This window comes from Copidosoma floridanum, unplaced genomic scaffold (genome assembly GCF_036245765.1).
Source record: "Copidosoma floridanum isolate Cflo_tuat_1 unplaced genomic scaffold, Cflo_Japanese_pri ptg000013l, whole genome shotgun sequence".
NCBI lineage: Eukaryota > Metazoa > Arthropoda > Insecta > Hymenoptera > Encyrtidae > Copidosoma > Copidosoma floridanum.
In genome coordinates this window covers 35,119,131-35,138,746 of record NW_028321890.1, presented here as the reverse complement: position 1 = coordinate 35,138,746, position 19,616 = coordinate 35,119,131, and the positions used below count along the sequence as shown (strand labels likewise).

Genomic DNA, 19,616 nt, shown 5'->3' with positions numbered 1-19,616 from the left:
CGTTTAAAGTGAAAAAAAAAAAAAAAATAAATAAATAAAAAAAGTAAATTTGAAGGCAATGAAATGGAATCCCTCATGGCAACTAAATAAAATTGTAGGTCCTGCAAAAGTCCTCGTCGAATCACTCGAGCCACTCGAGCGGTAGCAAGTCGACCTCGAGCGGGCGCTTGTCCGCGTCGCCGCTCAAGACGGCGAGCTTGTCGGCCAACTCGTCGCCCCTCAAAGTCATCCAGCAGCCCCAGCAGTCCCAGCAACAGACGACGCTGACGCCACTGCAGGAGGGCACCCAGAACTCGATAACCCTCCAGGTCTCGACGAACCTCAGCCCTTCGCAGGAACTCCAAGGGGCGATACCGAGCGTCCAGAGCAGCGTCACCCTCGCGTCCAACGCCACGAGCACCACCACTATATCCGGCTCCCCCGGCACCAAGATCTACGTCCACCAGAACAGCTCGCCCATGCGCTCCGTCATCACCTTCGAGAACAACAAGTCCTCCACCACCACCACCACAACCACGACAACGACCAACAACAACAACAACAACAACAAGAGCACCAACAACACCGAGGAACAACACTTGCTCACCGAGAAGGCCAACAGCAACAAGCAGCCGGTTTGTACGCCCGCGAGGCCGGAGAGGCCCTCCTCCCTGTACGCCAACAACAGGGACAACAACGCCTCGGACAAGGAGAACAAGCCAAAACTCCAGAGGCAGGACGCGGAGGAGAGCAGCACCAAGAACCAGATGCTGAACAAGCTGAGCAACAACTACCGGCTGAACAACAGCCAGGCCCACCTGATCGATGGTGGTGGCAACGGTGGCTCCGACAAGCCCACGGGCGAGCAATTGAACATGAACAACTCGCGCAAGCTCAGCCTGTCGCTGTCCAAGGATGCACTGAGCTACCGGAACCTCCTGCGGCCGAGCGGCTCCAAGAACAACGTGGCCACCGCGGCCAACACCGCGGCCTCCTCGACCTCGTCCTCGAACCCGCCCTCGCCGACCAAGTCCTACGGGGGTGGTGGCAGTTGCTTCGGGGGCAGCTACAACAACGTGTACATCGAGAAGCAGCTGGTCCAGCAGCAGGGCAGCGAGCCGAGCCTGTTCAGCAAGACCCCGAGCAGGCCCGAGCTCTACTCGTATCCTAGTCTCAGCGACATGCAGGTCCAGTTTACGAGCCTCGCCGCCCAGAAAATACTCAAGGGCTGTCCTCTCAACAGCGTCGACACCCTCGTCGAGGTCAACATGGCCGCGGCCGACAAGCCTTGCAACAATCGCGACCTCGCCCCTCCCACGGTTCACACCGACTTTGGCCTCGTTTGATCAATCATCACCGTCAACCATCTTTCCTCCATACCCACACTTATTGTTGTTTACAACGCGACATTGCCATTTACTGCCTTTTACTCGTCAGTCTTGGCGAGACTCTTGGAAGCTTCTTGTTTTTTTTTTTTTTTTTTTTCACAATATTGTACATGTAAGATGTTATATGAATTACGTGTGGCCCCGCGTTTCGGCATAATCATCATAATATTGTTTGTACACATTTCGCGTCGCTTGAATCAACGAAAGCGATTAGCCAAAGTCATTAAGTAATTTCTTCGTGTGGAGAAAAATGAAAGGAAACAAAAAAATAAATAAATCAATAATGAATCCAGTATCTACCACATGATATTATACGTATATTGTAACGAGAAAGAAAAATCTCACTTTCACACTGTGTAACCAATGTAGCATAAGTGCGATCGGCTAATCCAACTCGTGCCCCCCGCCCCCTATTCCCTTCTCCGCCCCGCGTATTTTTTGTACCACTAGTGCAATTTTCACATATTACTTATTTATCAAGTGCCAAAACAAACGTAGAATTTAAACGATCGATGGCCTTGAGCGCATTTTTTGAGCGCGACGACTTTCAAGACACAACGTCGAGGAGAAATGCCAATTTACACAAAATCACCGTCGATAATAATAATTAAATGTTAAAAAAAGAAAAGCCTAGGTTTAGGGATACAGAAACAACAAATAAAAAAAAAATAAAAAAAAAAGAATGAAGCGCATTAGGTACCTTTTAAAAGGGAGGACTGGACACTCGATTCATTTTTACAAGGAGTAGATAAACTTTTTACTAGATTATACACTAATATGTAAACCTCGCCGTTAATTTTATATGTAAAAAAAAAAAAAAAAAAAAAAAAGGATAAACGACACAAACTGTTTTTGAGAGATGACAAATTTTAGAGATTTATATTGTTGGTAATGAATTTTTATAGAAAGTAATTAGTAAAGTATACGTTTTGTAGTAAATTTTTTAAGCCTGAAGCGTACTTTTGAAAAGAAAATATGATATATTGTAAAAAAAAATGAACAAAATATAAAGACGTACACAAGACTCGCGAAAACGTACGATCCTAGTCCTACCTTTAAGAGCACAAGATCGTGAGCTTCGTACATATAAAGTATGCATCAGCATCAGAAACGAATTCACTAATAGCGTTTTGCGTTTGTTACACCGTGTGACACGTGGACCGTACATATATGCAACACTAAAAGTATGCATCAACAGAAACGAATTAACCAATAGCGTTTTGCCTCTCTGCATGACGTGCTGTGACACGCGAGCGGACGCAAGCTGTAGACGCACAGCATTTTTTTCATTAAACGACTAACTTGTAGAGTGTAAAATTGTATCGTTATTGTCTTACGGAATGTAATTAAAAGCGCAACAATAAAAGACAAACATTATAAACACTTAAAACATTAATTTCAACTAGTGTTTTTGTTTCATTTCTTACCTCAAGTTTTATATGTTTTTAAAAAACTTAGACACGAGGTGAGATTTAGAGTAACTTATTATTCATCAAATGCAAAAATATTTTGCCATTACAAAATATTAGAGTACATCTAAAAATAAATTAATTTCTATCTAATTCTATCGATAGCAATTACACATGTTGCAACTAACATGTAAGTTTAAAGAAAATTTACTCTTTGGAGCAGAGTAATGAAAAAACACTTCAATAGAAAGTTTTACACTGCTCATTTCTACTATGTATCTTCTTAAATCGATGAAACATTCATCTAACTTTCATAGGGCTTTTTGTTGAATTAAATTACAATTTGGGAATAATTTCAATCAATATTTCGATCAATAGTAGGGAGACGATCAAAGTATCATTTAAATTGAATTTCACGTTTTATGGTGTCAATATTTTTTCAATAAACTTTTTTACATCTTTCAATTCCTAAAAAATAATTTTCAATTATTATTATGCTTAAAATATAAGATAAAATTTTTTTAATTGAAATGTATTCACCTCATCGCAGGATGCATGCATAACTTCCCTGTACGTTTTGAATTCAGTGTTAGTCATAAATTGTTTTAATGCAGTCGCTGTTGCTTGACCCCATTTATATGGAACTATTGGATCGCAATCGCCATGGCATTGTAAAACAGGTGTGTCTTTATTGCCTTTGGCTATCTGGAACGTGAAAATTTCTGTATAGGAGGAAAATCCAAAGTAATAGTCGTAACTTTTATGAATAATGATTTTATTACGGCTGGAAATTTTTGGTGCAAAGGGAGCCAAGTTGAAAGAGCTATGACCCCTGCTAATGGTTGAGGGAAAGTCAGAGCACTGTACAAAGCTAATGCTCCACCTTGACTGAATCCACCAAGCATGATTCGTTTTGTAGGTATTCCTGACTCTACTTCTTTAAGTATCATGGAATGTACATCTTCAGCAGCCTTTTGTATACCTTCTTCATCTTCTGGTCCAGTAGCATCCAAGGTTCGTAGATCGAACCTATCCGTGTTTACAAATTGTGTTTTAGTGAATTGTTTAGGAATACATCATAAATATTGAACGAAAGAATGAAAAACATAATCTCACCATGATGGCATTTTGAAACCGCCATTTAAGGTAACGGGTCTGGTGTCACTAAAATTATACATTTTATCATTAGCATTATGAAAGGTCCAACACCATAGGTAGGATTATTTCCAATAATTTTATACATACGCAGTCGGACATATTACTTTAACATGTGACGATCTCAAGGAACCCAGTGTGCTTGCCCAACCATGGCTAAGGGAAGAAATCAATACACGTTAAACAACAAATTTGGTGGGTCATTCAGTGTAGTATGTACAATACGCTTCAGTAAAACTTACCCTGTGTCACCAAGTCCATGAAAAAAAATTAGCTACAACACAAATTTATTATAATTATTATGAATAACAACCACGTGCAGACATACTTTTATTTAAAGGCTTAATAATTATTTATATACTTATTGTAACTTAAATTCCAAATTGAAAAATAATCAGGGTATGTAGCAATATCGTTTGGCAACTTGGTTTCATTCCGAAAATCAAAGCATTTCAACATAAAATTCACAAAAAACCCAATGAGCATTTGAGTATGCAAAAAAAAAAAAAAAAAAAAAAGAATATTACAAATGAAATTCGCATGAGGTAAGGTGATACCAAAAACGCAAAAAAATAATCGCAATACATTGTTATCGTACAGAGAAGCAGAATACGGTTGATTTGTAGGGAAAGTGCACCTCTATAAGTACAGTATAGCAAAGCAGCTGGAGTGGAATCGATTGGGGGTATGTAGTCGCGTGGGCTTGATTTACATAAGAAAAATAATAGACTTAGAGTTTAATTTATCGGTCAATAGACGGTACACTTATGTGTACCATACTTAAAGTTAGGCGATTAAAAGAAAAATTTACAAACAAAAATCATCATATTGAGTAAAAAATACTATCATAGAACTAGATTTCCCAGATAATTTGTAAAAATTGATGTTGCCTGCTGACGTAAATACACCAGAGTAATACAACAAAAATTGACGTCAATTTACAATATCGTTGTAATTTGTCTCAGTCAAAAATCTAATCAATACTTTATTAATGTTCAAGTATTAATGTTTTACAAAGTTGATGTTGTCAATAAAACTTAAGAGCTTCTGGTGCAAAAATCTTACCTAGAGGTTATACGCACTTATACGTTCAACACGAGCATATCTCGTCAACACCATCAAGATAGTTTATGAGCTTTATTATTATCTAAAGAAAAAAAAAAAAAAAAAAAAAATTGCGGAACAGACATACTAACATGTCAATGATAGTAAACATTGTAAGTAGGTAAATGGTACTAAGTACGGGTTGAATTTTTTCCAAATCTACGATAGTATTTTCTCTTACTCCAACACCGGAAGCTCGCGCTTGGCTCTTCAATGAGGCAGGTGCGATGCATGGCAATTATGCATAATGAGATGAATGAAAAAATATACTTATTCAATGATTAGGCAAAACTGCAATTCAATAAAACGACTCACCGTTGCCGAGTGCCTTGAAGTGGCGGCAATCACCACGGGGCTTGACATCTTCTTCTTCTTTCCGCACACTGATCACAAATTACGCAAATAGCGTATAAAACAAGACAACAATCGATTATCACGCTAATCAAACTACTTGAAAACTACGTACGACGAGAATAAATAACCATGTAGGTACTACAACGGAAAACGATACGCGAACAAGAGACTTTTATTTCCCCTCGGAGGAAAGTAGACTGATGGCTCTTGCTTGCGCGTGATGTAGGTTATGGGGCGGGTGTGCAGGGGTGGTGGCGGCGGTAGCGGCGCGTGCAGTAGGTATATTTTTCTTGGAAAAGAAGAGGACGCGAACCAGGCATGCAAGAGGAATCGGGGATGATCCGATGATGCAGGATATGTTATAACACTTATGCGCCGACGCACGTTTCTATTTCTTCTTTGACAATAATAATTGTACACTCGATTCTCGTGTCTTCCTTTTCACACGCCTCTGTGTATAAAAGCTTCGACCTCATATATTATATATTATACGTTCAACAACGTAGGCATATATTTTTGTATTAATTATACTTGGTGACAGTTGAATTTAGCGGTATAGTTATATTTTGAGAAAAAAAAAAAACAATCGAATCATTCACGCGTTCGTTTGACCTTCAAACAACCCATATTTTCCTTTTAACTTTTCCGCCGAAGCTTGATAGTTTTTCTCTACCCTTCTCCCCCCTTATTATTTTTCTCTTCCGCGCGCGCTCTCATGACGCATGCATCTGAGTGATATTTTAATTGACCGACGACCGACGCATGCATCTTATACGTGGAAACATTATGTGTAAATGGTATGAAAAAAAAAAAACAAAAAAAAACCACAAACCTTGCCAATTTCCCATGAACGCACGTGCGGCTCACTTTTTACGGTTGGTGGTTACGTTGAGAGACTTGACTAGTGGGAAAAAATAAATTGACCCTCCATTTAAACTTGGACGGGTCGCTGGATCTCTTTTACGGCGCGTGGGAGGCTGTTATTTTGGATTCCCATTGAAGCCTGCACGCACTACGAAATTTCGTCACAGTAGACCGACAACCCTTTCAACGATCACATCGCTGTACAGCTGAGTGGATATGTACAGGGATATGTCAGTCTGATTCGCGAAAACTTGTTTTTTGTTTCGAAAAAACTTGACCATCGATATTCAAGGGGATGTTTCCCTGCATATTTTTACGCGCTCATCTCACTCGAGCTTGCAAACGCTACTGAAAGCTTCGCCTCGTCTGCTATTCGGGAGAGCTGCTCTGATCACGTGGTAGTTTTGAGGGTGCATATGGATTATTGAAAAGATTCAACTTTAGTCTTAAACATTTATAAATATATTTATTTACACTTTTTTTTCTTTTTCATTTCAAATTAAGTACAACGTATTGAAACTTTTGATAAAATGGTATCAAAGACACAAATTTAATTAGGTACGTATAAAGCAAAATGTAAATTATTTTAGTTTGATTCTATGTTAATCAGTGGTTCGTCGAAATTGGCCAGAAATAGCAAAGATTCGGAAGCACTTGTTGATTCTGTGGGAGATTTTACAGATGTATCAGTTGATTTTTTGTTGAATTCTAAAGGTGTGAGAAACGATTTATCATCCTCTTTTTCTTTGATGAGTAGCAACGGTTCTTCCTTACTTTTTTTTTCAACTGTTTCTTTTGTTTCAAACATAAAGAATGGCTCGGATTCATCATCCAACTTCAACAATTCCTCAAATTTCTGATTCATATTGGTAAAACCACTTAAATCCATCAAATCACTCAAGTCTGTTGGCTTAGATTTAGTTTCATTTGGTCCTTGCCTTGCACTGCCACTCGTACTTGGCTTTGCTTCTTCACTCGCGTCAAAATCTAATAATTTACTTGGATCAAACCCACATGCTCCTTCCTCCTCATATTTTTCATGGTCAGGAGCCTTTTGTGTAAAAGTACTTTGAGGTAAGTCAATTTCAACGGGAAAAATAATATTTTCCGACAGTACTTTTAAAATGCTTTCAAAATACTCAGAGAGTCCAGTAGAGAATTTTTGCAATTGATCGGCAATATGCTCAAAGTGCTTATTTTCTAAAAGTTCAAGTTTGACAAGAACGTCTGATCTTAGTTTAGCAAATTTTACTCTTGCATTTTGTCTGCATCGTAATACCAATCGATATTCGTAATTTCCTGATTCAACTCTGTACAGTGGTTCTTGACTAGATATAGAGATTTGCTCTTCGTCGTCCATTTCTTTGACTTTCAAACAATACGACAGATATTCAAATTTGACATCAGCGTATTTATTAATTGTCATTTTTGTGTCAGGAATGGCTTTCTGAAGGAAAGTTCCAAGGTCATTCAAAATTGGCTTGACTTTTTTCAACATGGTGATGCCAATTTTTTCCATTTGTCTGTGCATCTCACCAAATTTTGTGAAAGCTTCGCTGGCCCTTGATTGAGGTTCCTTCACCCCCATTGAGGCAAAAGCATCTCCAAATACTGTAAAGATAGTTATTCAATCAACGAAACAACTTAATGACGAAAGTTGCAAGTGAAATTAACACTAAAAATTACCTCTAAATACTTGAAACAGATCAAAAAATGCATGTAGCACGGATTTCATATGTGTAGTGAGACCTTTGTAAAAATTTTCAGTCTTCTCCAGTGCTTGCAATCTTTGAACTAGTGTGTCATTGCAGAGAATTGCTCTAGACAATCCTAAGGCATCAGCAGCACTACTACCCATACTTTCGACTAATCTGTGCTTTACCTAAATTGAAAAGAAAAAATTTTATCTCTATTATATTCTTTGCATAGCTTTTTAAATTCAAAAAAATGTTGGTACCTTTTTCAAAAGTATATCCAAAGTCTTTCCCTGGCTCACATCAGCATGGAGTTTATTATAATTTATGCTCACTTTAGCTTCACAAGCTTGAATCATTTTTGCCACTTCAACTTTTGTCTTTCCTTTTAAACTTTCTCCATTAACTGAAACAAGTTCATCACCAGCCTCTAATGTTCCATCTAGTGCAGCTGGAGTGTTGTCAAACACTTGAACAATGTAGAGACAAAGGCAGAATGGTGCTCCACCACCAATACTTATTCCAATGAGATTACTGCTGTCTTTTTCTATGACTACGTTACCAGAAGTAATAGTCATGCCCCTGTGTTTAAAACATTTTTTAATTAATTTCAATTTCAAACTATTAACAAAACGTGTTTTTTATAAGCTTTGTTACTGGTGTATTAATAAGCCACTTAATTCAACTGCAAATAGGACTTATTATTATTATAGGTGGATGCTCTCAGCAGTTGCTACAGTGAAAATTCTTGTTAATTTCACACTAATCGTTACTATGGATTATAACGTTGTATGGATTATTGTTGATAAGATTTATCAAATCATTGTATTTGGTTTAAGTGAAGTATAGATATGTTAAACGAAAAAAATACATACATGTTACCATTTCCCTTCCCTCATCAAACTATATATTTCATAGATAAGAAGAAAAAAAAAAAAAAAAAAAGAAGAGCAAAATATAAGTAAAACCACTAAAATTCACAATAAGAACATGCATCAGCTCATGCAAAATAAAAACTTACATTTGATCCATGTGTTGTGAAATAGTGGCAAACTGATCTTGTGCGACCAGTTCGACCATTGGACTAACATATCCAGAGCAGCCAATAATAGAAAATAATTTAAAAAGGCCAAAAAAAAGTGACTCTTTTTAAGTCTGGATAAACTTAAAAGTAACAATGCGTACATGCAATCTTCTGTCATTTTGGTGTGATGTAACCCAATACTAGCCAAAGGCACGGTGGGCATAGAATCAAAAACATCAATTAAATTTGATTCCTCTGTGGAGTCTGATAGCCATGCTGGAGTTATGAGAGATGAGGTTTCACCCATCAAACTGCTCCACCATGCCAAGTGGCATTGTTTTGTGCGTAGAGTGTAAAAAAAAAAGCACATTTAGATTCAATACGAATAAATAAAACGAAAAACAATATAATAAAACAGTGTCTTTAAATGCTAAAATACTAAATAATGAACAAACATTTTGTCCTCTTCAACAGGGAAGTCTTCTTCTTCAAAACCAAGATCCATTTTTTTAATTGTAATGTAACCTAAATAACATTAATACATTAGAATCTGTCAGTTCATGAAAAAATGTTTCTTTCATTTGTACTTACGAACTGTAAAATTATTACAAAACGAATGAACTATTAAATTAGGTGACAGCAATTACTTCATTATGCACTTAAGGTTGACAGTAAATCCTGTCTCGTAAGCAGCTTAACAAATTGTTCAAAACGATTAAAACACAACAAAAACAAGTAAATCGTATAAATAAGTATCACAATAATAAGCTTAGCCTAACATGACAGCCGCTCCTGCTTTTCTGCTAGTGCTTGCAGGGGGGTTGATGTCCTCAACGGTGATTGGTGCATAGTATCAAACGTCATCTCGGAGCTCAGAGTCAAAGCTCTCCAAAAAGTTGAAAAGCTTCGAACTCTGAAATAAAAAACAAAAAAAAAAGGAATAAGTTGTTTTAGAATTTATGTTACTATGCTTTTTTTTAAATTATTTGCCCTTTACTTATTTACCTCTACAGATAGTTTGATTATTAATTTTTACAGTACAAATGACATAAAGTCAGGTTTCTATGAAACAATTGCATAAATATATGGCTTGATGTAATACAAAATAAGGCCACGTCAATCGCCGAGAGAAGAATAGTCTGGAAGAAGATAGGAGATAGGATTTCGGCCGCTAATGAAAACTCAACACGATCAGTTTGTGTTCTTCCGTTGACAAATAAGTTTTACAAGAGTGTAGTTTCGAGAGCTTTGTGAAAGTATACGTACACGTTTATTAATGTGCATATACTTATAACGTTGTGTCTAAATACGTGACAAGCATAAACATTAAGCAGCAGCAGTAGCATTACAGTAGTAGGTTAACTTTGACTATCAGTGATGGTTTCAGGTACATAAGGACTATAAAAATTGAAGAAAGTTTACCGGGTGATTTATGTGTTGCGCAAAATCTTGTTAAACACCAGCTGTGCGAGAAAAAACGTCACAATTTTTTTGCAAAAATGTCCGACGTGGGGACTTGGTTCAAAAGTTTGCCAGTATTCACGAGATACTGGCTGGCCCTGACTATCGCTTTTTCCATCATCGGCAGGTTCAAAATTATTAGTATAAGCAATCTCGTACTGCTGTATGACCCTTTTATTCGCAACTTCGAGTTATGGAGAGGTCTTACCAGCCTGTTTTTCTACCCAGCGAGTTTTCATTTACTCATGAACCTGTATTTTTTGTACAATTACTCGCTAAGACTGGAGAGGATAGATTTTGATGGCAGGCCTGCAGATTACTTCTTCTTACTTATATTCAACTGGATTTGCTGTCTTGTAGCGGGATTATTACTAAACTTTACTTTATTGATGAATTCCATGATCGTTAGTGTTATTTACGTTTGGTGTCAGTTAAACAAGGATGCTATTGTACAATTCTGGTTTGGTAAGCATCAAATCTTTACACCTAAATAGTTTCTTGCATCATAATACATAACTCTTTTTTATTTTCTATTTATTTTTTCAGGGTTACAATTTAAAGCCATGTACTTGCCATGGGTTCTCTTTGGAATCAATTTCATTATTAACCATGATGGATTAGAAGAGCTCATTGGGATTCTTTGTGGACATTTGTACTTTTTCTTGAAATTTAAATACCCTCAAGAGTTCGGAGGACCAAGTTTGCTCAGCACTCCATCTATTTTAGAATATTATTTTCCTCAAAGAAGTAATATCCGTGGTTTTGGAGCTGCACCAACAGCACAACCTTCTACCAATTCACCATTTGGCCATAGTTGGGGACGTGGTCAAGTGTTGGGGCAATAATTTAGTATTCAAGTGTGTTTAGTGAATTTATTTTGCCAGTGGTTGAGTGGGATGTGAAGCGTTTTTTCTTTTTTTTTTCAAAAATTATGTATTCTATTGCCGATTCTGATACAACTGTTATTAAACAAACGAATTATTTGTTGTAAGTCATTAATATTACAAAGACGATAATTTAAGATGGATGTCGGAATATTCATAAAAGTTGTACAAGTATACTTGATTTTATCATTTTTTTGAAAGTGATAATATAAACATTACAACATAATTTTGTTTTGTAAAAATGTACAGTGAAAATTTTTGTATTCCATTAAAAATAAAGCAGACTTAATATATTAATCCTCAAATTAATTTTAAATTTCATAGTCCAGAAAACAAGTTGAGCCATTCAAAAATTACGCTTTCTTTTATACAACTACAAGTCTTCAACAAAAAAATGGTTCATATACATGTGTAGTTTAATATATCGCACGTACCGGTAGCGAAATTTAAATTTCTAAGCATCTAGAAAATTCTTCATCGTGATGTTAGTATTATAAATTATCAAATCACTTCTACTAAATCAAAGGGTTGAAACAAAAAAAGGATATAAGAAATTATCAATCCGGTTGTTCTTAAAAATGATTATTAATACACTGGGTTCATGTATTTTATGAATATATAAATTTTAACTATTGACACTTTGTGAGCGTTTAAATTTTCATTTACAGTTTACCGTATGAGATTAATACAATAATTTTAATACTAATAAAAAAATTAGCTATCATGTTCTATAGTGAGATGTTTTCTTAAAAAAATAAGATGATTAACCAAGTAGATAATAGTTCATCAACTTGCGCGATCGAGTCTGATGGTCTGATCTATCTGTATACTGATCGCATGTCATCACGTTATTGACGTTAAAGACTTGGTCAGTCATGCCTGGTCAAATTTATTCGAGCTGCAGTTAAAAGTAAATTTTATTTTCATTCATTGCAATCGACAAACAACATTATTAAAAAGTTCAACATAGTATTTTGCATAATGAAATGATTTAATTTTCTTTAAAGTGGATCTACAATTTTTTCGTATGGAACCACCACGTGCGTTTGAAGACTGCATGCAGGTTTGTCAATTGAACCCATACAAAAGATTAGTGGAAAAATTATTTATTAATTTTTTTGTATGAAAAAAAAATTTATTTCTTCCAATTCACTGTTTATACGCAAAAATTTTATATCTATTCGGTATTATTCTTTTACACGCGATAATTGTGCGGTCATATTATGACCACCACCATGTATAGGAGAGCAAGATGTTGGGGGTGATTGAAAAAATTGTTTCTATAAATTTCGACGATATATTTATTTATGTATGTACTTCAATATACAAATATTGCATTAAAAACTGTATTTTGATAACTTATTCTTTCCAAAACGATTTATAATAAATTGTGAAGCTTTTACCATCATCATAAATAATGAAAACCTTTAGATACTGGAAATGCAACAAAACGAATATGTCATGAACAACGTTAAGTATCAGCTCCTTGACACCGCTAAAAAAGAATTTTCAGAATACAGTAAGTTACAAACGCGGTAATGACAGTTTGCCTCCTCTTTTGGAGCAATAAAATATTTTCGAAAACAACTGTTTGAACAATATTTTTGACAATAAATAAAATTGAAGATAGTGTCTATTCGGACACGTTCCGTGTATATTCCGTGCGTTCCGTGTATACTCCGTAAAATAGTCCGTATACACTCCGTGTAGACAATCTCTGGACAACATCTAGATGGCGTGCCTTTCCGTTATCTTCCGTAATCTTTCCGTAAAAATCGTTGTCTACAATACCTCACGTAGTTTCTAGTGGAAACAAAACTCCGTATACTTCCGTGAGGAAAAAAAAAGTTGTCCCTATCAATCCGTGAAGGCAATACCAAGTCCGTAATGGTCCGTGAGAGAAAAAACAAAGTTCGTAACGGTCCGTGAGGACAAAGCCAAGTTCGTAATGGTCCGTGAGAGAAAAAACAAAGTTCGTAACGGTCCGTGAGGACAAAGCCAAGTTCGTAATGGTCCGTGAGAGAAAAAACAAAGTTCGTAGTGGTCCGTGAGGACAAAGCCAAGTCCGTAATGGTCCGTGAGTATAAAATTAAGTTACAGACTTGGCTTTGTCCTCACGGACCACTACGAACTTTGTTTTTTCTCTCACGGACCATTACGAACTTGGCTTTGTCCTCACGGACCGTTACGAACTTTGTTTTTTCTCCCACGGACCATTACGAACTTGGCTTTGTCCTCACGGACCGTTACGTACTTAATTTTATACTCACGGACCATTACGGACTTGGCTTTGTTCTCACGGACCGTTACGAACTTTGTCTTTTCTCTTACGGATCGTTACGGACTTGGTATTGCCTTCACGGATTGATAGGGACAACTTTTTTTTTCCTCACGGAAGTATACGGAGTTTTGTTTCCACTAGAAACTACGTGAGGTATTGTAGACAACGATTTTTACGGAAAGATTACGGAAGATAACGGAAAGGCACGCCATCTAGATGTTGTCTACACGGAGTGTACACGAACTATTTCACGGAATATACACGGAACGTGTCCGAATAGACACTGTCAAAATTGAACTCTGGATTCATAAAATTATAACGATCGAATACGTATTGTACTTAAATATACAATTGAAAGTTTTCTCGGTGTGGTGATCAATCCCTCCCTTTTGAGGAAATAACTATCCCCTCCAACTCTGCAGAGTGCACAGTAACGTGCATGTCTGTACTTTCTTGTAGACTGTAACCTCTCATGCACATTGTACATGCTTAGTAAGCCAACGCGACGTAGATGGTGAGGACGGTAAGAATTAGAAGCAGCATTAAAGAACAGAACTGCATGCGTGTGAAGTGCGAGCTGTGTGAGGTGCCCTGTTGTGACCGCGTTGATTTTGAGAGAGCCGGATCGGAATCGAAGCCGAAAATAATTAGGTAATTGTATCCTAGATAATTGCAATAGTTGGTTTCGTGTAAGCCCCGTACATACGTAATACGTTGTACATACGCGAATGTGCGAACCTAGAATTATATATCTATATAACGTAAGTAGCTAGCAGGTTATATCACTCATATAAGTATTCACTCTTTTCGTCGTTATCTTGGAATATTATACGATTCGTCGTCGGCGAAACTGTTATTTGGTTTACTTTAAACTTATTAGCGATCAGTTTGTTGCTTGCAATTTGGTTTCAAGAGGTTTGGGAATTGAAAGTTGAATCGTAAAATTTTTATACACCAATACTTACACAAAGTTTTTCGTTTTACAAGTTTAGTTCGACCGACACCTACTTACTTAATCCGGCAGCGAGTGGTGTTTTACAATACATACACTTATCTACTTAAATCATAAACTTGAATATAATTATACTGTTGCAACGATTCCTAGGTCTCGCGTAACATTGAAGATTGTCTGAAAGTTCGTTATCTCTCTTTTCGCAGTTGACTGGAAAAAAAAATTGTCAAGTAAGTGAAGAAGAAACAAAAATAATATAAAAAGTGGCGGAGAAGGTGGAGGAAGCGGTGGAAGAGGAGAAGAAAGAGAAAGAAGACGAAGCCGCTCCGTACTGCAGTGTGCGGTTGAGTCGAGTACTCAATACACGTCTTACCTATAATCATCTCCTGGAGTACCCGTACCCCGTACCTGCAGGAGTGCATCAATTTTTGCGCGCGAGAGTCGAATATCGGCTCCGAAGACGCAAACGAGGCTGGCTGCTGCTGCTACCCACGAAGACGCCTCGTCCTGTGCCGTTTTGATGTTTTCTCACGTTCTTTTTCGCCAGCATGGAAGATTCATACGAGGTTCGTAATTTTTGTTTTTTATGCATAATCGTCGCCAGGCTGGATATTTATTTTACGCGCATACGTGGGATTGTATTATATGTATAAGATACGCATTTACGGAGACCCGCAATGTCGGTGCTGCCGCTGATGCTTCTCTCTGCCCTATCTCTTTTTATCATGTGATCGTATTTGAGGTTATTTTATGCAATGTTGTGTCTTTCCAAAACAATTTATTCAGTGGTCAAAAGTGCCGGTCATCGGTCGAAAATGGCAATGACCGTTTTTCCTCGATGAGTACTCGCGTTTAAAGAACCATGCGTCGATACTAATTGTAAGATCTGAACGCATCTCCCAGAAGCTCAATTATTGAGGTTACACACGGGTGGAAGGGGGAGGGTATTTCTCTTGCTAGCTGCTCCATTTGGCAAAAGCTACAGGGCTGAAGAGGAAAAAAGCACGTGTCGATACGAGTCATTAAAATTCCAACGTTCAATCAAAATTAAAAAATATTGGCATTATCGTTATTGCATTTGCAGCTATTAATTGGCATGTTTTTTTCAAGTGATTGGTGAATTATCATTAATAATTAGATTTTTTTTTTTTCCAGAACGACTTTGAATTTTTAGATTTATCAAATTTAGATGAACACGGCAAAGATGAACTGACAGCTATTTTAAAACCCAACTTCAGTACTGATACGGTACAGTTGCCATGGGATAAACAGGATTGCAGAAATTATCATGTGCTCTCTGCTGAACAACAAGTTCAGCATCTAGAGGAGCCAAAAGTCTGGCCTCAATATGGTAGGATTTGATGAGCTTGATGTTTACTACAGCCGGGCTAAGTGATAATGTCAATTATTGATTGAGTAATGGTTTTTTTTTTTTTTTTTTTTTTTTTTTTCTTCTAGAAATAGAGGGAAACGTATTGAAATATGATCAACCAACAACAGCATCTTCCGTCCTTCTCACAGTACCATCAAATATTCCCTACAGTCAACAGATGATAGCACCCATGTACACCACCGATTGGTCAAATGTATTCATGAACAATGATCCCCAACATGTCCACCCTTATATGCAAGGAATGGCTTACCCCCAAAATTTGTATACACCAAATAATGATCCATCACCTCAAGACATATCCTCAATGAGAGAAGGAGGAAGACGCGGTCGCGGGCGAAGCAATAAAAATTACGGCAGAAGTATGAATCATGGTCACGAAATCCAGACTGGCTACATGGGAGATCCCAACCAGTATCAGATGAATATGCCGTATCAATCATCATACGTATGCATTTCGGAGCATGCTGTCACACCCCAGCAACATCATGCTACTGGACAGCCAATATTTTTCCCTCCTCCTGCAATATATCATTCACCTCCAATGGCACAACAAACTCATCGTGTTGAGTAAGTTGAAACATTTACAACAATCATGTACTACATTTAGTAGCACATCTTAGTAATTTACTATCTTTACTTTAGTTACATATCATATCATCAATCTCCAACAAATACAAAACACAGTCGCCACTCTCAAAGTATGTCACCACAAACAAATGGAGAATCTTCAACAAAAAGCACAAATCACAAATCGTATGAAAAACAATTACAAAATGTAAATATTTCAAAGCCTTCCATTCATCAATCACACGATGACAATAGCAACTCATCCCAAACCAACATAGTCACAACAGTAACTGTTAATAACAGTAACATAGAGTCGTCCGTCAGTGATGCTGATGAAAATTCAACTGCCAATAATACTACAGCTAATACAAAATTTGGTGTTAAAATTGAACACAACATTGTTTCAACTATCAATGAAAACTACAAAGGTGTTGAAATAAACGACATACCCTGCGTCAATATTAAAAGTAGTATAGAAGTTAAGCAAAATGGAAATGACATTAAGGAACATGATGAAACAATTTCTCCAGCTAAAGCTCCAGAATCCGCTGCAAGTATAGCTCCTATGGCTTCCAAACCCGTCGAAAAAGTTAATATTGAAGAAATTCATAGTAATAAAGTTGAAAAAGTTGAAGAAGTTAAGGAAGTAAAGGAAATTAAAGTGATAACAGAAAATAAAGTAGATATTAACGAACCAGTAGCGCCTGTTAGCACTTCAACTTCTGCTTCCAAGAATAAGTCTTGGGCTAGTCTTTTGAAGAAAGATTCGGAACCTCATAGTGCCAGTGCCAATAAGCCAACAGCTCTTATCCCACCTAACAACATAACTGTCGTAGCTAGTGATCATATTGAACCACCTTCACAGGAAAATTACCATCAAAAGACTCAATTACCATCAAAAAGTTTAAATAACAAATCCCTTCTAGAAGAATCACAACAAAAAAATAACGTACCAGTAGATCAATTCAAAACGTTCAACAACAATGCATCTCAAATACATTGTGATGACCCAATCACGTATAGGATGGGTGGTAAGTATTTCGTCAACTTTTTGATGTATACGTACTGAAATTCAAGTATTGACAAAAAAAAATTTTTTTTTAGAATTTTTACTGGGTCATCAAATGGAAAAACAGACTGTTAGCTTATTACCTCGAGGATTGACAAATCGCAGTAATTACTGCTACATTAACAGCATATTACAAGCTCTACTTGCTTGTCCACCGTTTTACAACTTGTTTATGGCTATGCCGTACTCGAAAAATCCTTCAAGACACTCACCTAGTCCTCTAATCGACAACATGTAAGAATCAAAGAAATATTTAACCAGGAAAGGTAAATGTATTTTTCACTAATTGAAAATTATGTTGTTTTAACAATTACAGGATTCAATTTGTACGTGAATTTTCTCCACTCCCGGAAGGTGCTCGTTTAGCGAGGAAAGATAGAGCACAAAAGCGTAATGAAGATGCTATTGTGGATATTCAAAGTGGTGTTCCATTTGAGCCTTCGTATATGTATACCATTTTAAAAAATACATCGTCTCCTGGTGTATTTTCTGTAGAAGGTCGGCAAGAAGATGCCGAAGAATTTTTATCGTGCCTGCTAAATGGAATTAGCGACGAGATGTTAGAGGTAACGCATTTTATTTTTGATAAAAAACAAATTACCTCACTTTTATGAAAATTTAACAAAATTTAATTTACAATTTTTCAGTTAATGAAATTGGCTAATAACAACGAACAAAAATCCGTAGATTGCATAGATGTTCAAGATGAAGAGGAGTGGAAAGTATGAACTCGTCAATTTATGTCGTGTTATATATAATATTAAAAGTTTGGGTAATAATTTTATTCCTTTTTTTTTTTTTTTAGGTAATGGGCCCCAAGAATAAGGGATCAATTACGCGAAGCACAGATTTTGGACGTACACCATTATCAGACATATTTAGAGGACAATTAAGGTCAAGAGTTCAACGAGCGTCGGAACAAGCCACAGACTACGTTCAGCCATTTTTTACCTTGCAACTTGAAGTCGAGGTTAATAAAACTTTTTTAATTTTAATATGTTCATATGTCATGAATCTAACAAGATTTTTTGTGTATGTAGAAAGCTGAGTCTGTCAAAAGCGCACTAGAAATACTTGTTGGAAAAGACCCACTTGAAGGAATGACTTGCAGTAAAACAAAACAAACAATTGAAGCGTGGAAACAGGTCACACTGGAAGAACTGCCAGTAATACTTATTTTGCACTTAAAGTGGTTTGATTATAAACCTGATGGTTGTTCTAAAATCCTAAAAAGCGTAGAATTCCCCATAGATCTTAAAATTGACAATAGTAAGTAATTAAACTCGTGCATGCTCACTTGCTAATATAATTAGTATGATTAACGTAATATTTTTATTTTAGAATTGATGTCATTGAACGCCAGACCAAAGTCGAGTCAAAAACAAAGACAGTATAAGCTGTTTGCTGTTACCTACCATGATGGAAAGGAAGCAACTAAAGGCCATTATGTAACTGATGCCTTTCACGTTGGGTACGGCGGCTGGGTCCGCTATGATGACAGTTCGCTTAAAGGTGTCTCTGAGGCAAATGTACTGAAACCTTTACCACCCAGAGTACCATATTTACTATATTATAGAAGATGTGATACTATTGGGCTCTCAAATAATGTTAAAGCGCGGTAAATTACTTGCAGCAAAAAAAATAAAATAAAAAGACCTATACATAGTTTAACACCTCGTTTTAGATAACAAAAACTTGCATTTTTATATTTTCTAAATTTAATGTACGATTTGTATTACCGGATAAAGCGTTAACAGATCGAAATTATATTATTGTAGAAAGATGAAAACGTTATAAATGTACTATATTCTTATTGTTTTATATGTATACATGTACACAACTCATCATGTACATGTTTACGTGAATGGAATGCGATCATATTTGGTATGTGAAATAAAGATAGTAGGAGTTGTGAACAACTTATCTCTAGAGGAGAAACAACTGCTTAGTTGTAACTGTAAATGTAAAAATTGTTAATGTAAAAATAAAATTATATTGCTTTCTATACACATGCTTCACCTTTTTTGAGTAACATTAA

The 19,616-nt window shown here is 36.6% G+C and overlaps 5 protein-coding genes across 9 annotated transcripts in view; 3 read left to right on the top strand and 2 right to left on the bottom strand.

Moving 5' to 3' along the window:
* The window catches only part of knockout (Stork-head domain-containing protein knockout), a 63,076-nt gene extending 61,621 nt beyond the window's left edge, over window positions 1-1,455 (top strand). For all 3 annotated transcript variants that reach the window (XM_089591419.1, XM_023389597.2, XM_089591418.1), the window contains exon 8: window positions 99-1,455. In XM_089591419.1, the coding sequence (XP_089447545.1) occupies window positions 99-1,325 (1,227 nt within the window). In that variant the 3' untranslated portion in view covers window positions 1,326-1,455. The remainder of the gene's footprint in view (window positions 1-98) is intronic.
* Window positions 1,456-2,833: 1,378 nt separating this feature from the next.
* Apt1 (Acyl-protein thioesterase 1) lies at window positions 2,834-5,660 on the bottom strand. Its single transcript, XM_014362963.3, has 7 exons — window positions 5,351-5,660; window positions 4,174-4,205; window positions 4,022-4,087; window positions 3,893-3,940; window positions 3,559-3,805; window positions 3,317-3,481; window positions 2,834-3,244 (listed from the first exon to the last, which is right to left on the bottom strand). The coding sequence occupies exons 1-7, from the start codon at window positions 5,396-5,398 to the stop codon at window positions 3,197-3,199; spliced, it is 654 nt and encodes a 217-aa protein (XP_014218449.1). The 5' UTR covers window positions 5,399-5,660; the 3' UTR covers window positions 2,834-3,196.
* Window positions 5,661-6,773: 1,113 nt separating this feature from the next.
* Window positions 6,774-9,200, bottom strand: PICK1 (protein interacting with PRKCA 1). Its single transcript, XM_014362991.2, has 4 exons — window positions 8,969-9,200; window positions 8,211-8,529; window positions 7,940-8,135; window positions 6,774-7,864 (listed from the first exon to the last, which is right to left on the bottom strand). Exons 1-4 carry the CDS (start codon window positions 9,025-9,027, stop codon window positions 6,840-6,842), a joined length of 1,599 nt encoding a protein of 532 aa, XP_014218477.2. The 5' UTR covers window positions 9,028-9,200; the 3' UTR covers window positions 6,774-6,839.
* An 887-nt stretch (window positions 9,201-10,087) lies between these two features.
* Window positions 10,088-11,609, top strand: Der-1 (derlin 1). Its single transcript, XM_014362982.2, has 2 exons — window positions 10,088-10,897; window positions 10,979-11,609. Exons 1-2 carry the CDS (start codon window positions 10,471-10,473, stop codon window positions 11,275-11,277), a joined length of 726 nt encoding a protein of 241 aa, XP_014218468.1. The 5' UTR covers window positions 10,088-10,470; the 3' UTR covers window positions 11,278-11,609.
* Window positions 11,610-14,096: 2,487 nt separating this feature from the next.
* Window positions 14,097-19,237, top strand: Usp10 (ubiquitin specific protease 10). 3 transcript variants are annotated; one of them, XM_014362910.2, is made up of 11 exons: window positions 14,097-14,248; window positions 14,756-15,115; window positions 15,705-15,900; window positions 16,008-16,509; window positions 16,585-17,540; window positions 17,614-17,812; window positions 17,895-18,144; window positions 18,226-18,300; window positions 18,384-18,548; window positions 18,619-18,847; window positions 18,920-19,237. In XM_014362910.2, the coding sequence occupies exons 2-11, from the start codon at window positions 15,098-15,100 to the stop codon at window positions 19,198-19,200; spliced, it is 2,871 nt and encodes a 956-aa protein (XP_014218396.2). In that variant the 5' UTR covers window positions 14,097-14,248; window positions 14,756-15,097; the 3' UTR covers window positions 19,201-19,237. The 3 variants fall into 3 exon arrangements, with proteins under 3 accessions (XP_014218396.2, XP_089447171.1, XP_014218397.2); XM_089591045.1 differs by having other exon boundaries at window positions 14,101-14,120; XM_014362911.2 differs by lacking the exon at window positions 14,097-14,248 and adding an exon at window positions 14,400-14,512.
* Window positions 19,238-19,616: the final 379 nt, after the last annotated feature.

Excerpts from the sequence above, each read along its gene's own strand:
- Apt1 (XM_014362963.3), bottom strand. The coding sequence starts at position 5,398 with ATGTCAAGCCCCGTGGTGATTGCCGCCACTTCAAGGCACTCGGCAACG. Across the intron at positions 3,806-3,892 it reads GGTTTCAAAATGCCATCATG|GTTCGATCTACGAACCTTGG; the intron begins GTGAGATTATGT and ends AAACACGGATAG. Across the intron at positions 3,482-3,558 it reads TGCACCAAAAATTTCCAGCC|ATAGCCAAAGGCAATAAAGA; the intron begins GTAATAAAATCA and ends TTCACGTTCCAG.
- Der-1 (XM_014362982.2), top strand. The coding sequence starts at position 10,471 with ATGTCCGACGTGGGGACTTGGTTCAAAAGTTTGCCAGTATTCACGAGA. Across the intron at positions 10,898-10,978 it reads TATTGTACAATTCTGGTTTG|GGTTACAATTTAAAGCCATG; the intron begins GTAAGCATCAAA and ends TTATTTTTTCAG.
- Usp10 (XM_014362910.2), top strand. Across the intron at positions 18,145-18,225 it reads TTAGCGACGAGATGTTAGAG|TTAATGAAATTGGCTAATAA; the intron begins GTAACGCATTTT and ends ACAATTTTTCAG. Across the intron at positions 18,301-18,383 it reads AAGATGAAGAGGAGTGGAAA|GTAATGGGCCCCAAGAATAA; the intron begins GTATGAACTCGT and ends TTTTTTTTTTAG.
- PICK1 (XM_014362991.2), bottom strand. The coding sequence starts at position 9,027 with ATGGTCGAACTGGTCGCACAAGATCAGTTTGCCACTATTTCACAACAC. Across the intron at positions 8,530-8,968 it reads TCACAACACATGGATCAAAT|GGGCATGACTATTACTTCTG; the intron begins GTAAGTTTTTAT and ends TTTTAAACACAG. Across the intron at positions 8,136-8,210 it reads TGGATATACTTTTGAAAAAG|GTAAAGCACAGATTAGTCGA; the intron begins GTACCAACATTT and ends TTTTCAATTTAG.